The sequence below is a fragment of the Diachasma alloeum genome, unplaced genomic scaffold (assembly GCF_001412515.2).
Source record: "Diachasma alloeum isolate Michigan unplaced genomic scaffold, Dall2.0 Dall_scaffold_00216, whole genome shotgun sequence".
NCBI lineage: Eukaryota > Metazoa > Arthropoda > Insecta > Hymenoptera > Braconidae > Diachasma > Diachasma alloeum.
In genome coordinates, this window is record NW_021680381.1 from 404,492 (window position 1) to 421,291 (window position 16,800).

At 36.8% G+C, this 16,800-nt stretch overlaps 3 protein-coding genes across 6 annotated transcripts; 1 reads left to right on the top strand and 2 right to left on the bottom strand.

Annotated features, from left to right (window-relative positions):
- Positions 1-1,309: 1,309 nt before the first annotated feature.
- Positions 1,310-7,104, bottom strand: LOC107037291 (thioredoxin domain-containing protein 11). Its single transcript, XM_015255763.2, has 4 exons — positions 6,733-7,104; positions 5,893-6,103; positions 3,136-4,919; positions 1,310-2,370 (listed from the first exon to the last, which is right to left on the bottom strand). Exons 1-4 carry the CDS (start codon positions 6,948-6,950, stop codon positions 1,899-1,901), a joined length of 2,685 nt encoding a protein of 894 aa, XP_015111249.1. The 5' UTR covers positions 6,951-7,104; the 3' UTR covers positions 1,310-1,898.
- On the top strand, positions 6,722-12,009 carry LOC107037292 (phosphatidylinositol N-acetylglucosaminyltransferase subunit Q). 4 transcript variants are annotated; one of them, XM_029126055.1, is made up of 7 exons: positions 6,759-6,799; positions 6,997-7,372; positions 8,102-9,103; positions 10,320-10,600; positions 10,687-10,879; positions 10,966-11,080; positions 11,710-12,009. In XM_029126055.1, the coding sequence occupies exons 3-7, from the start codon at positions 8,318-8,320 to the stop codon at positions 11,898-11,900; spliced, it is 1,566 nt and encodes a 521-aa protein (XP_028981888.1). In that variant the 5' UTR covers positions 6,759-6,799; positions 6,997-7,372; positions 8,102-8,317; the 3' UTR covers positions 11,901-12,009. The 4 variants fall into 4 exon arrangements, with proteins under 4 accessions (XP_015111253.1, XP_028981888.1, XP_015111254.1 ...); XM_015255767.1 differs by lacking the exon at positions 6,997-7,372 and having other exon boundaries at positions 6,722-6,799; XM_015255768.2 differs by having other exon boundaries at positions 6,764-7,372; positions 8,288-9,103.
- A 308-nt stretch (positions 12,010-12,317) lies between these two features.
- On the bottom strand, positions 12,318-16,792 carry LOC107037295. Its single transcript, XM_015255776.2, has 2 exons — positions 16,604-16,792; positions 12,318-14,694 (listed from the first exon to the last, which is right to left on the bottom strand). The coding sequence occupies exons 1-2, from the start codon at positions 16,663-16,665 to the stop codon at positions 14,340-14,342; spliced, it is 417 nt and encodes a 138-aa protein (XP_015111262.1). The 5' UTR covers positions 16,666-16,792; the 3' UTR covers positions 12,318-14,339.
- Positions 16,793-16,800: the final 8 nt, after the last annotated feature.

Below are 16,800 nucleotides of genomic sequence, written 5' to 3' on the forward strand. Positions count from 1 at the left end.
TTTTTTGACGAATTTTTTGAAAATTGGAAAAAAAAATTCGAGCGGGGTGGGCGCTTGGGGAGGGGGGGAGGATGGGAGTTTGAATGACCGGAAGTTGTCATCGCTGGGTTTAGTGCAAAAAGGTCACTTTCTTATCGCTCATCGGGCGTTCTGGGAATTATATTACGTCAAGTGTGTATCAGCCGAGGTGACCATAAATACATCGGGGATGTGAGTAATGCGAATCATTGAGGTAATGCTGGGGGGAGGGGGGGAGCTCGCGGGGGTTTAAACGGTGGGGGCAGTTATTTTTAATAATATTTACGATTTTTGATTAGGGGCAGGGGGTAAGGAGTTGAATTGTTGATAAAGCGGGGATGTGAGAATTTTTTTATTCAGTGAATAATATAATAATATAATTGTATTTATATTATTTCACTATAATTTCAGAATATAATGTCCATTTCACGTAATAAGAATTCTATACTCTATATAGTGTTCCACGAGAACTGATCTAAATACAGAAGTTCCCCGTAAAATATGTCAAGAAATAATGAGAAACATTCTCTGCAGGAAATTAAATTCTGTACGAAAATGTCTGTCAATGTTTTCCACTAGATTAACTCATCCTCGAGATATTTTCCGCAATCACATACCCAGAAAATTTGGACTCGAGTAAAAAATTGGAGAATTCTCTTTGTTTATTTTACAAATATCTCGAAAACTTGAGGATTTATAGAGCTCTCAAGACTGTCCACGTGGAAAATTAAATCCTCTCCAACAATATTTTTTCAAATTTCCCTCTAAACATTTTTAAACATTTCTAAAAAGATTTTACAAGCGACAAAATTCAAAAAATTCTTTTGCATTCATTAAAAAAATTTCTTGTGTAAATCGTGGATGTGAGTAATTTATAAAGATCTCTCAAGACTTTCCACGTCAAAAAGTGAATCCTCTCCAAAAATCTCTCTTCAAATTTCCCTCTAAACATTTTTAAACATTTATAAAAAACTTTTACAAGACAAAATTCAAAGAATTCTTTTCCCTTCATTAAAAAAATATCTTGTGTAAATCTTGGATGTAATTTATAGAGAGCACTCAAGACTTTTCAAGTCAAAAATTGAATCCTGTCCAAAAATATCTCTTCAAATTTCCCTCTAAATATTTTTAAACATTTATAAAAAAAATTTACAAGAGACGAAATTCAAACAATTTCTTTCCATTCATTAAAAAAATTTCTTGTATAAATCTTGGATGTGAGTAATGCGCATAATTTACGTTATATTCAGGGGAGAATTGCTGGGGGGGGGGGATGAATGAATTCGTGGGCTTTAAAATAATAGAGGCATTTATTTTCAACAATATTTACACTTCTTCCATGATGAGGGGAATGATAATGATGGTGATGATGATTAGATTCGAGGGAAGTGGTAGAACGTGTAGTCATGATTTTGGGAATTGTAATTGAGTTTTTCCATGAAATTCACTGAATATTTAATGTTATTATTCAAAAAAATAGTTTCGTCGAGGGAGAAAATGGACACTTTTACATTTTTTTACTATTCATAGCTCAGAAATAAAATCATTAATTGAGCTCCGTCTGCACTCATCCCAAAGAGGAAGAATTGTACTTTACAAGAAAAGAAGAATTATCCCGTTTCATCAACAGTACAATTAATTATCAAAATTTAAAAAAAACTCAAAAGTGTCCATATTGCCCCATTCTCCTCACATTTTCGCCTGCAGCCAGTCATCGACACAATTCGATGCATATCCAAAAGATATAAAAATCTATTTTGTATTCTGTTGCATTTTACCACTTCCCTCCTCTCTTAATCGAATTAATTGCATAACTGTACATTTTTCTCGACTTCATCCATAAAAATGAGTCTCTTTGAAAAGATCAATGTCAATTGTCATCATAACTCGTCTCTCAAAGGTCTAATTCTCTCATCCTGACCCTTCGAGATTTCGCAGATTTGACTGCCAATTTTTTTCAAATTCCTGTAGTAAGTACGGAATTTCTTCAGAATCGTGAAAAACTTCTCGTCAGTCTCGAGATCGTCCACGATGCTGAGAATCAAGTGAATCTCTCGTATGTGCTCCAATCGCCGCAAGATCTCTCGTCTTTTATTAGATAACGTCATCTTGGGCAGGTATCTACTCTGTCTCCGCAGCTTCCGGTAAATTCCCAGCTGATTATGAATAATATCGAGGCACAGCCTTCGTATTCTAGCTACGCAGTCTTTTGGTGGCTCACCAGCTCCAGTGTGACACACATTCACCAGTGCTTCGATGTGTGAATCATCGTTTAAATTAGCGAGAACGAAATTTAATAGATTTGGAATTGTTATTGGCAAGCTGAATGGATACACCGTGCTGTCCTCTTTTCTGCAATTCAATTGCAATAAAAAAATTGATGAACAATTGAGGAAATAAGTAATCAGTTGTTTAATGGGAGGGAACAGCTGATGAATTTGAAACAGATTTTGTCATTTTTTTTTATTCCCCCAAGTGAAATTTATTGGAAAACGTAAAATGAACTCTTTACTCATAAAATTCTCTGTAGAAAAAATCAAAAATAAAACAATAAATTTTTTTTTTTTTCAATTAAAAAGTTGAACAATTCAATTAAGTTTGCGGACATTTTGCAATAATTTTATTATTTAAACTTTTAAGGTCTCAATTTGAATCTTGATATTAAACTTAGAAAGTTTATTACAACGAAACAATCAAAAAATTGCAATTTTGTCAAAATTACGAGGATTTTCTACAAATAATTTATAAACAATCAATTTTCCTCCTCAAAAATGATTAATTATGATTATTAACAATTAATAACAGATTATTATTATCATTAAAAAATAAGGTTTCCAAAAGTTTAAATAATTTCAATTATTTACTCATAAACAACTCATGTTTAAAACAATAATTCTGAGCAAAATGTAATTTGAATGACGCTGAATATTCATCATTACTTTTCAAATTTTCCTTCCGCAATTTAATTAACAAATTTGATGACTGAATAAAGGTTAAATCTACAATGCAAAAACAAACTTGGATATCCCTAGAAGTAAATGATTCCAAATCTCCCATTCATAATAAAAAAATCACGAGAACGAATGATCAACCTCCCCCCGTTGATTCACAACTCACCTCTTAGCTGGAAAGAAGAGAATCGCCGGATACCGATTCATGCTGTATTCCCAAGGCAAGTCATTATTATCCCCATCGATTCTAACGAACGCCAGATTACTCATCCTCCTGAGATACCGTGCAACAGTCAGATAAACATATCCAACAGCACCGCAGAACGCGCAGTAAGGCGAGTGATAAAGAACGACCACATCCCTGCGAGGATCCAAGACAGCCCTGAGAAAGCTCTCAGTCGTGAGTTCCTGAATGCAGACCTGGTCGCTCCTCTCGCCCTTGCACTCGTCGACCGGCTGGAAGTCCCTAGCGAATCTCCTCCCCGAGTCCGACCTCAGCCTCCTCTGCAGGGACCCATTACTGAACTCATCAATGAACTTGACAAGTGACTCCCTCCCCAGGTGCCCCTCCATGAGGTACTGGCTCTCCTGAACAGAATCGAGAATAACAACAGCAGTCCTATTCTCCATCCTCATGAGGTCGATCCCCAGTCCTTCAGCAAAATGAAAATAATTCAGACTATCAATTGCGACGAAGGACAACGACCTGTTGCCACTGCAGGCAGAGGCCCTGAGCTTCACCTCGACATCCCCCTCGAGGCTGACAGGAAACACTGGAGGCTGATACTTGTCTCCAATCATCAAATATTTACAGTTCTCCCTAAGAATTAGTTTCCTGAGGTTTTCCGGGGACTTGGGGTCGTTCTCCCCAGTGATCATGGAGGAGAGGTACCTCCTGTCGCCCGCAGCTGCCCCTGGGGACCTCGAGGAAGTCTGAGAGCCCCGAGGATCCCCATCGCAGCAGAAGTGCCTGTCGAAATCCTTCTCGTTCATCACCTTGAAGACGTCCTTCTGACTGCAAATTTCGTGCAAGTGTCTTGGGGGAGTGCTGCAGACGTCCTCGGGGCCTCTGTCCCTGCAGAGGAGGCATTTATTCATGAAGATCTTGGCGCAGCAGCTGTCGTTGACCCACTGCTGCAGGGAAATGCTCAGGGGGATGCTGTTTTCCTGGGATTTCGAGAGCAGCTCCGAGCATTTTTGGATGGACTCCTGGTGGCCAAGTTGGGACTGGTGTCGCTCCCTTTGCAGGTGCTGGATGAGGGCGTTGGTCCAGTAGAGGTTATCACAGTTGTGGTACTCCAGGGCCACCTCCTGGAGGAGTTTGTAGTTGTAGTTGGTAGGGTGGAGGGGATTCCTGGGGATGAACAGGAAGAGGACGGGGCCAGCGTTGAGGTAGGGGGCTAGGGTCACAGATTTGACGCCTGGGGGCTGCAGCCACTGGGAGACTCGGTGGATCGAGCGCTCCAGCCACTGCAGGAGGCTCTCGCAGCTCCAGATTCTGTCGGAGGGGTAGATCAACGACTCGTTCCACAGGTGGAGGCTTGCTGAGGGGAACGAAGAGATGCTGAAGCCTGCGGAGGCCCCTGGGGACGTCACCACTGCGAACTTTATCTCGCGGTTGGGGTCTTTCTCCAGGAAACGGAGGGAGAGCTTGTAGAAGTCCTGGTAGCCTGGGCTCGAGGGCAGCCCGGTGAAGTTGAAGAAACCCACGAGGACTAGCTCGTGGGGGATCAGCAGGCGAGTCAGGTCCTCTTGGGTTGAGATGCGGGACAGGGGGTGCAGGTAGTTGGCCAGGAAACGCAGCATGTAGGGGGCTGTTGGGATACCCCGGTATTGGACACCCGTTCCGCGGAGGGGGTACAGGATCAGCACTGGGTAGCTCTGGATCTTTGGGTACTGCGCGCGACATTCAGAGCCTGGGTGCCAGCAGTTTATCGCTGAGAAGAACATCTGGAATTGGGGGAAGTCTGAGCTGGGCGGGAACCGGTTTCTAGGGGAGTGGGGCGCAATGGTATATGGAAAAAAATGGAACAGCCCAGAAACGATTATTTCTGTACTGCTTCTCACCATTTCTCGTCTGGGAATTGGTATTACGTACTTCCCAAACTCGAAAACTTGAAAATCACTACAGAAAAATATTGTTCCTGGGCTGGTGCGATGGGGTTTTTTTACTCGTGTGGTTGGCCAGTCCTCGCCTACGGCTCGGAGGCCAACGCCACACGAGTAAAAAACCCCATCGCAACAGACCGGAAAAATACTATTTGACGCAATTCAAGGAAAAAAATTATTTTACCAACTTTTGGTCATCAACTTTTTTTTAGTACTAGCGAAGATTCATTTATATTATTCTATTTCATTTTCTTTCCGTTTTCGTCTTCACAATTAAGATTAATTTAATTTTATCTATGCTTATTATTATTATATATATTTTTTTTCCCTTAATGAGCGAGTTGCGATATTGAATGAAGAGGAATTATGTTAAAGATCAATCAAAGGTTTTTTTTGGGATCGAAAGAGACACACAACACAAAAGTCATTCAAAATCTTATGCGGATAATAGAAAAATCTGTTCATGTATTCCTGAGAATTTTTAAAGTCCATTTTTCACTCCATATGATAAAAGGATATCGGTACGCCTCATTCCTGTGGTCGGATTCAAATTATTATTATGAAAATGAGATGAAAAACGAATCGGAAGGGGATAATCGGCTAAAAAATTGAGTTTTTTTTCTCTTTTTATGTGGGCGGGAACTTCGAATCACTTTTTTTTCTTCAAGTATTAGAGGGATATCGACACTTCAGCGAGAAGAAATTCAAAAAGTGTAAAAAAACGTGGGCGGGAAGAAATAAAAAAAAAATTTTTTTTGGTGGAAAACTAGTGGTCTTATGAACTTCTGCAGCCCAAAACCTTGATCCCTCTTACCTGTGAATGATACTGTTGTGCCACAATTTCAAACTCTTCCCTCACAATCTGCGACTCAGCATCCCAAGGTGCATAATACATGATAAAGCTCAGATCAGAGTCCGAGGCTCGTTCAATCATGGCACTGACTTGTCCCTTATAAAAATCAATTATTACCGAATTTTCATTGAAAAAAGGTCGAGCCGGTGGTGGCTTCGATATCCTGGGGGCTCTGCAACACCAAAGAACCAAATCGTTTGTTAAAAATTACCAAAAAAGAATTTTTTTTCAAACTTTTATTGCAGAAATTAATTAATTAAAATTAATTAATTAATTTAAAAAATTAATTAATTAATTTAACAAATTATTCTCTGTGCAAGCAAGAAACGGAATTTTCAGCACTACTTCTTCATTACTAGAATGCTCCCATACGTATTTTGCTCCCAGCAAATGCTCGTTTTATATGAAAAAAAATGAATTATTAAATGAAATAATAATGATGAAAACATCAATCTTGTGATTCCCTCACAAAAGATATTTTTCCCCTAAAAAGGCACCGTCTTGCATGAATGATCCGCCTCCTGAGCCAAATATTTCGTTGTTGTTGAAAGCAGAGCAGTTACTCATGTTTGAGACTGTCAAATTCGAACCAAACAATTATTTTTTTCGTAATTTTCAACTAACAATTTTGCTGGCCTAAGCAAAACTTGTTTGAGAATGTTTTCGCTTTTCCCTCAACGCAATCCTCAATTAAAAAATTCAAAACTCTCCTCTGAACCCTCTGATCCAATGCCCCCAACAACTCGAAAATAGCTGGACAAAAAAATTATTTTTAACCCAAAAACATAACCTACAACTTACGCATTGTGGAGTGCAGCGAATGCAAGGCCGAATGTAAAAATTCCGATGAATAAACAAATTGTTTCACGTGAGTATGACAACATCTTGCTGGCGAGTCTCTCCTCTAACGATGGATTTCGTGGCGATTCACTCGCCACGTTGCAACATTCAGTGTCAGTGGACGTATTTTGATTATCAACATTTCTCATCGACTCGTCTTTGCCCTCGTTGAACATCATCCGTGGACTGTTGATATGATTGAGCCAATTTTTTACAATTTACCAGGTGTATTTTCACGTCACGGTAGCACTGTCCGTCATCCTGGATCGTCTTTAGGCACATGAAAAAAACTGAAAAGGCCTTAACTCGATTACCTGAGGCCGAGACGACCGAATAGGGTAGACTGTCACGCGTACAAACATCCTTGTGAACAGCTGATCGGCGCTATAGTGCGTGAATGGACGACCGTCGTATCGCGGCTTAACACGTGCGCTTCGTTAATGAGTTATTTGTTTTTGTTTGGCGATTTGGGGCGTGACATCGATTTTTTTATTATTTAATTCGGTAGATTGTTGAGGGAGTGGTGAAGGGAGGGGGAGATGTGGGGGTTGTGCTCCAAAATATAAAACAGGTGGATAATTAACTATGTGAATAGTTAAAGGTATTGTTTTAGGGATTTTATGTTGTAGGGGAGAGCGGGGTAAAATGAACCCTTTTAACTGTTTTTGAAATGTTCATGACGTGTTGAGTAATTGATCGAATGGAATAATTTCATTTTTCAGTTGAAAGTAGAATTATTCACCTTCGTGATGAACATGAACTGAGCTTAATTCATAAATCTCTTTCTAAGTTATGGATATTTCTAAAAAAAAGTCAAAAGTGTCCATTTTATCCCGCTGAACGGAGCTTAATTCATAAATCTCTTTCTGAGTTATGGATATTTCTAAAAAAAAGTCAAAAGTGTCCATTTTATCCCGCTGAACTGAGCTTAATTCATAAATCTCTTTCTGAGTTATGGATATTTCTAAAAAAAAGTCGAAAGTGTCCATTTTACCCCGCTCTCCCTAAATAATTGCGTAGAAATGGCGATTCGTTCGGTTTTCATTTAGATATGAATTTTAATTGAGGGGAATGACTTTCAGAAACAATTAGACATTTTATTTTATCCAAAAATTTGCAATTTTTTGATAAAAAAATCCCTCGATTATTTTCTAAAGGTCGACATCAAATATTTTAAATGCATTAACAGCCAATCACTTAATAAAAATTGAATATTCAAGTAATTAAACAATAATTCCAAAGTATTTCTCAAAGTATTCCCCATTAAAAATTCCATTCAAATTATTAATGAACCAATTAATTCACTAATTTGTTTTCGATCAACTTGCAGTCCGACTTCCAACTTCAACAGCTAGACCACAAATGAACTACTCCCAACCAATGAATGAATATCACAGACTTGAAAATTAATTTCACCCATTAAATCAATTAATTAATTTCAAAACCTAATTCCACCCATTAAAAAACTCCTGGACTCGATGGGTTTGGCTTAAATTATGAATTCTCCATCTGAAAGGCTCTGAGACTTCCCTGGACGAACCAAACCATGAAGTCCCTTTTAGTCTTCATCCCCAGGAACTTCTGCAACGAAGCTCCTGGGTACATAAACGGCAAAGTTGTCTACGATCAAGAGAGTGAGAGTAAAAAATTCTACATAATCGGAACTCAATCAGCCCCTCGAGGGACTCCAAAAATCCATTCCGACTTGATTGGATATTATTCTGGTTCCACTGGGGCTTCCAAGGTCGACAAGAGGGTGTGGGACTGGATAGAGATCTCCTCGAAGCCCTCAGCGACCCAAAAATCCCACGATTACTACCTGAAAAGTGTGACTGTCGACAATCAGAGGATAGAGATGACCCTGAAGTCCCAGCACACAGTCAAGATTATTTACGATCAGGTGGGGCTGTTGGAGGCCGAGCTATTCAGGAGTGACGATCAGCCGGGGAATCACTTCCTCGAGCTCAAGGAGATCCTCGAGAGGAGGAAGATCGAGGTGAAGGAGAAGGGGGTCCTCGTGGGGATGGTGGAGACTCTCCTCATGTACACGGTTCTCTGCTTCATGTACCCTGTGATGTCACTTGGGGAGGTGACCAACATGCTGATGCCTGTGCTGAAGTACTCCACGCTGGGGCTCCATGTCAATGGCTGGCTGGAGAACACCAAGTGGACGCTGGCTACTATCGTTCAGGAGAGGAGGGTCAGCTTGAAAACTAGGAATCATATTTTAGCTACGATGTTCGATGTGTCGCTTGGCGTCATGGCTTTGAGATTACTGCTGCATTATATCGGGGGGATACCACCGTCGCAGATGCTGCTGGATAATGCTGAGGTAAATCATGAGGATGATGGTGATGATAAGGTGGTGAGGAGCGAGTTTGTCATGAAATTCATGATTTACAAATCGGTTTCTTGATTTTTTCTTATGGAATGAGCAGCTTTAGGGCAGTGGTAGCCATATTCGTCAATGATAATTAACGTTAAATTTTGAAGTAAATTTTTGACATAAATCTTAGAATTTTAAATGTTAAATTAACTACCAATTTGTACATTCAAATTTTGAAAGACTTTATTAATCAATAATTTAGGTAGGAAGATTGACGATTATTTGGATAATCGAAAATCAAGTACCTAATTTAGAATTAGCTTGTCAACTGAAAATTATATTTCAATATTAAATAAGGTGGTGAGGAGCGAGTTTGTCATGAGATTCATGATTTACAAATCGGTTTCTTGATTTTTTCTTATGGAATGAGCAGCTTTAGGGCAGTGGTAGCCATATTCGTCAATCATAATTAACGTTAAATTTTGAAGTAAATTTTTGACATAAATCTTAGAATTTTAGATGTTAAATTAACTACCAATTTGTACATTCAAATTTTGAAAGACTTTATTAATCAATAATTTAGGTAGGAAGATTGACGATTATTTGGATAATCGAAAATCAAGTACCTAATTTAGAATTAGCTTATCAACTGAAAATTACATTTCAATATTATCAAACATTTTATTCACCGTCAATCGGAAAATTCAATTATTAAATTTTATAATATTTTAGATTTGTTAAATATAGTTAAACATTAAACAATGTAAGGGAATAATCTTAATATTACCAAAATCTAATGTTATTGGCCATCCCTACTTCAGGGGAATTCACTGAATATATTCGAGGTTTTTTGTTTTTGAGGAAATTCCGGTTCGAAGTAAATTGATAGGCATTGGAATCTCAAAACATTTAAAAACTCTGAAAAAAAAATTAGAAAATTTAGTTTTAGAGAAAACTAAGTTGGATACGAAAATTGAATGAAAAATATTGGACGCTTATTTTCTGATTTCGATGAATAATGAAAAAATGTTGAATATTTTTCATCCAATTTTCGTAGCTGATAAAATTCAGGTCAAGACACGTTTCGTAGAGATTTTTATAATATTTTAAATTACATTTGTTCCTTCATTTAAGACAAAATTTAAAGATTGAAATAAATTAATAAATCATTTATCAAAATATTCTAAAGACATTATTTATAAAATTATCTTGTTTTCCACAGAAAGTTGTTGAATCGTTGAAGAGTCTCATCCACTGGCTGATGGGATCCCCAGCAGGACTCAAGCTGAATCACTCTTTCAACAAGATGTTGGGGAATTTCTTCCTCTATCACATTCACCTCTGGTGGACATTCCTAGTCTCCATAAAACCAGTCATGGATTTTTTCTTCGAAGTATTACTGTTGTTCGGCAGATTGGGAATAACCTTCCAGATATCAATCGCTGCTGATCTCCTGGCACTCGTCAGTTTCCACACCTATTGTATTTATATTTATGCAGCTAGGTAAATTGATGAAACGAGGCAATCGAACCTGAAGAAGAAACTCGAAGTTTTAACGAACAGAATTCATGAATCCTTTTTATTTTCAGACTATTCAATATTCAGATACGAGGCTTAACAGCTCTGTTTCGCCTCTTCCTCGGGAAGAAGAGAAATCCTTTGAGAGAACGAGTCGACTCTTGTCAGTACCAGGCCGATCAGTTATTCGTTGGAACTCTTTTATTCACTATTATTCTGTTTCTCATGCCAACGACATGGGTTTATTACTCAGTCTTCACTACAGTAAGAATTAAAAACTGATCGGTGATCATTTAATTTTATATTCATTTATTTATTCTTGATAGTGATGTCTTGACGTTTTTTAATAGCTGAGATTAATCCTCATCGGCTTCGGAGGCTTCCTCACGAGACTACGATTTTACCTCCAAGTGATTCCTGCCTACACCTTCTTTTGCTGGGTCTTTCGATCCAGAAGTGCAAACAGTGAGTTGTCACAGAGTTAAAAGAGTAAACGTGTAGATTATTTTTCAAACTTGCAGTGCCCAAAATGAAAAGAAAATTGTGAGAAAAATTGAGGCTTGAAGACTTGCATTTTGTAAACTACTCATTTTAAAAATTATATGAATGTTTTGAATTTCTTTAAATAGAGGAAAAGTCGTTGAATTAATTGATAGATTGAAATTTCTTATCAACGAATTAAAATTTGTTATTGAATTAATTTTTGAAGTAGAGAATTAGTCAATGTTACTCATCATTTTTTAATTACTGAATTCCTCATCAATTAAATTATTCAAATTCTGAATTATTTACACAATAGTCAGTTGACAATTCCATACTGTCAATTATTTAATTCATAGTTAATTGGAAATGGATATTATTAATTATTTTATTATTTTTCAAATTTTAATAAAGATAAGTAAACTTCAATTATTTTCAGCTGTAACTTGTCGAAATATTGATAATGTGATGATTAATGTCGATCCCTGCTGGGGACGTGTTGAAAAATTTTGAACAAGACTGGCAAATAAAATTCGAAATATCATAGAATTTCGATTTTATGAGCCAAGTAAACCCCCATAATCCCCTTCACGACTCTCTTTGACGTCTTCCAGGTTCAGTAAAATTGCTGATGAAATCCAGGGACAATACTGGTGCAATAACCTTGCTGATGACGACTGTAGCTGCACCCTGGAGAGACACCTGGAAACGATGCATCCCAGATACTCTTACGTACCATCCCTCCATAGAGTGGGGAGTGATTGTGAGCAATATATTCTGGGGTCAACTACTCTACCCTTTGTAAATGAATCAACTCAATCCAATTAATTTAATCAATTGAATTAACGTGTAATGAACAAAACCAAGAGATCAAATCCAAATCGAATGAATAAACCCATTATTTTTTATCGTCATCACATAAACACCTGTTTATTTCACACCTCTCGTACTAATTATAATTTAAACCCCCAAATTTCTCTCATTTACATCCGTATTAAGTATTTTGTCATTCCTAATATGAATGATAAATTACGAATCAAGTGAATCTTCTTCGCAAATCCTCGTTATTAGCACCAGCGAAATAATCCCCCAGTGCCAATTAATTCAATCAATAGAAACAATTGATTGAATGAATCGATTGACCCAATCAATTAAATTGATTTGTGATGAAAAAAACCAAAAGATCAAATCCAACTCGAATGAATAAACCCATTCTTCTCTATTATCATCACATCAACACCTATTTATTTTATACCTCTCGTATCAATTATAATCTGAACCCCCCAATTTCTCTCATTTACATCCGTATTAAGTATTTTGTCATTCCTAATATGAATGATAAATTACGAATCAAGTGAATCTTCTTCGCAAATCCTCGTTATTAGCACCAGCGAAATAATCCCCCAGTGCCAATTAATTCAATCAATAGAAACAATTGATTGAATGAATCGATTGACCCAATCAATTAAATTGATTTGTGATGAAAAAAACCAAAAGATCAAATCCAACTCGAATGAATAAACCCATTCTTCTCTATTATCATCACATCAACACCTATTTATTTTATACCTCTCGTATCAATTATAATCTGAACCCCCCAATTTCTCTCATTTACATCCGTATTAAGTATTTTGTCATTCCTAATATGAATGATAAATTACGAATCAAGTGAATCTTCTTCGCAAATCCTCGTTATTAGCACCAGCGAAATAATCCCCCAGTGCCAATTAATTCAATCAATAGAAACAATTGATTGAATGAATCGATTGACCCAATCAATTAAATTGATTTGTGATGAAAAAAACCAAAAGATCAAATCCAACTCGAATGAATAAACCCATTCTTCTCTATTATCATCACATCAACACCTATTTATTTTATACCTCTCGTATCAATTATAATCTGAACCCCCCAATTTCTCTCATTTACATCCGTATTAAGTATTTTGTCATTCCTAATATGAATGATAAATTACGAATCAAGTGAATCTTCTTCGCAAATCCTCGTTATTAGCACCAGCGAAATAATCCCCCAGTGCCAATTAATTCAATCAATAGAAACAATTGATTGAATGAATCGATTGACCCAATCAATTAAATTGATTTGTGATGAAAAAAACCAAAAGATCAAATCCAACTCGAATGAATAAACCCATTCTTCTCTATTATCATCACATCAACACCTATTTATTTTATACCTCTCGTATCAATTATAATCTGAACCCCCCAATTTCTCTCATTTACATCCGTATTAAGTATTTTGTCATTCCTAATATGAATGATAAATTACGAATCAAGTGAATCTTCTTCGCAAATCCTCGTTATTAGCACCAGCGAAATAATCCCCCAGTGCCAATTAATTCAATCAATAGAAACAATTGATTGAATGAATCGATTGACCCAATCAATTAAATTGATTTGTGATGAAAAAAGCCAAAAGATCAAATCCAACTCGAATGAATAAACCCATTCTTCTCTATTATCATCACATCAATACCTATTTATTTTATACCTCTCGTACTAATTATAATTTAAACCCCCAAATTTCTCTCATTTACATCCGTATTAAGTATTTTGTCATTCCTAATATGAATGATAAATTACGAATCAAGTGAATCTTCTTCGCAAATCCTCGTTATTAGCACCAGCGAAATAATCCCCCAGTGCCAATTAATTCAATCAATAGAAACAATTGATTGAATGAATCGATTGACCCAATCAATTAAATTGATTTGTGATGAAAAAAGCCAAAAGATCAAATCCAACTCGAATGAATAAACCCATTCTTCTCTATTATCATCACATCAATACCTATTTATTTTATACCTCTCGTACTAATTATAATTTAAACCCCCAAATTTCTCTCATTTACATCCGTATTAAGTATTTTGTCATTCCTAATATGAATGATAAATTACGAATCAAGTGAATCTTCTTCGCAAATCCTCGTTATTAGCACCAGCGAAAAAATCCCCCAGTGCCAATCAATTTAATCAATAGAAACAATTGATTGAATGAATCGATTGACCCAATCAATTAAATTGATTTGTAATGAAAAAAAAACAAAATATCAAATCCAACTCGAATGAATAAACCCATTCTTCTCTATTATCATCAGGTCAACACCTGTTTATTTTATACCTCTGGTACTAATTATCATTTAAACCCACAAATTTCTCTTATTTACATTCCTATCAAGTAATTCGTCATTGCCAATCTGAATGACAAATTACGAATCAAGTGAATTATCTTCTCCCAGGAGGCACAGCTGTATTCTGTGCAACCTTCCTCTGGAACTCCTCGTAATTAGCAGCATCGGGGAAATAATCCCCGAGTTCCCGGTCGAAGATGGCATCAATGTCGTTGGCTTCTCGCAGGCATAAAAAATATACGAGGAAGGTGGCGAAACTGAGCCAGACGATGGGGGGTTGAAACCAGGGGGTGTTGTCGTCGTTAGTTCCACTGAAACTGTGTCTAGCTGCCCAGGTTGCTGCTGGGGATTCCGAGTACACGATGGGTTTGTTTAATTCGTCGTCCGGGTCCTCAGGGGATACCTCGGTTTTCGTTTTGAATGAGTGTCTCGCGGGTTTCGTAGCAATTCTGGAAGTTATTAATTATTATTAATTAATAATTACTGCACTATGGTAATTCAGTAAAAAATTTTGCCTCAAAAATATATGAGACCTCATGAATCCCCTCGCTCATGAAAAGGGGTTCATGCGAAGAGGATTCATGGGGAAGAGGTGAATATATTTGATATGCATTCATTTATAGACATTTATTAAAAAGAATTTGAATGAGTGTCTCGCGGGTTTCGTAGCAATTCTGGAAGTTATTAATTATTATTAATTAATAATTACTGCACTATGGTAATTCAGTAAAAAATTTTGCCTCAAAAATATATGAGACCTCATGAATCCCCTCGCTCATGAAAAGGGGTTCATGCGAAGAGGATTCATGGGGAAGAGGTGAATATATTTGATATGCATTCATTTATAGACATTTATTAAAAAGAATTTGAATGAGTGTCTCGCGGGTTTCGTAGCAATTCTGGAAGTTATTAATTATTATTAATTAATAATTACTGCACTATGGTAATTCAGTAAAAAATTTTGCCTCAAAAATATATGAGACCTCATGAATCCCCTCGCTCATGAAAAGGGGTTCATGCGAAGAGGATTCATGGGGAAGAGGTGAATATATTTGATATGCATTCATTTATAGACATTCATTCAAAACGAATTTGAATGAGTGTCTCGCGGGTTTCGTAGCAATTCTGGAAGTTATTAATTATTATTAATTAATAATTATTGCACTATGGTAATTCAGTAAAAAATTTTGCCTCAAAAATATATGAAACCCCGTGAATCCCCTCGCGCATGAAAAGGGGTTCATGCGAAGAGGATTCATGGGGAAGAGGTGAATATATTTTATATGCATTCATTTATAGACATTCATTAAAAACGAATTTGAATGAGTGTCTCGCGGGTTTCGTAGCAATTCTGGAAGTTATTAATTATTATTAATTAATAATTACTGCACTATGGTAATTCAGTAAAATTTTTTGCCTCAAAAATATATGAGACCCCGTGAATCCCCTCGCTCATGAAAAGGGGTTCATGCGAAGAGGATTCATGGGGAAGAGGTGAATATATTTTATATGCGATAAAATTTTTTGCCTATTTTGGAATGAATTTGTTCAATACACCCTACCATTTGTGAGGGGGTTCATAAAATAATAATTTATAAATTTCATCCCTTAAATCTTTTTTCCGTATTTTTGGAATAGATTTTTTAAATATACCCTTTTAGCTCTGAGGAAGTTCATGGGGAAGGTGGATATATCCCATCCGCTGTCTCATGCTCTCTGACGTTTTTTCACTCTTTAATGCCCTTTCAGGCCGCGCCTCAATAATATTCGGCAATGTTGGCAAGCGCCGAATGAGGTTAATTCAACTGTTTTTTTTACGTTGTCAGTTTCACGATTTTATGTATAAAAAAAACACAAGTGCCTCGTTGATTGTTAAATATTGTTGAATTCCAAAAATCATGCTTTCGAGAATTTGTAATTCTCTCATTAAAGGAAAGAACGAGGAAAATATTTTCATAGAAAATCAAGTTATAGGGGAAATAAATACGAAATGAGGGATAGAGAAATAAATAAGTAGATAATTAATAATAATTAATAATAATTAATTCAACATGGACAAATTTCTCAGTAAAATCATCCAACATTGTCAATAAACCCAGATTTATGTTCTAAACGTTGAAAAATTCAAAATTAAAAAAAAAAAATATTGAAACAATCAGAGCATAAAGCCACAGGCCAATAATTACTCATTAACTGCTAATTAATTTCAATTTAATCGATTATTTCCAGTCGTACTACATTCGACAGACCTTGACTCCCCCAGTGACCCCCAATCCAACGTTACCCCATAAAAACGAATACAATCTTCAAAAAACCCCTCCCTAATCTTGGTTATGTACCCCACAAATGCACCCTTACCTCTGTAAACAACTGGTGAATCCCCCTCTCGCCATCATCACCCTCAACTGCGAAACAGCCATATCAAAGCCCTCACTTTTCCCCTGACACTCACCGTATTTCCCAACTTTTTGCAACAAATTTTGCAAAAACACGACAATGAGGATATTCCGGAAACAACTCGACGACTGACATCTGCTGGGGCTCCACCGAGGCTC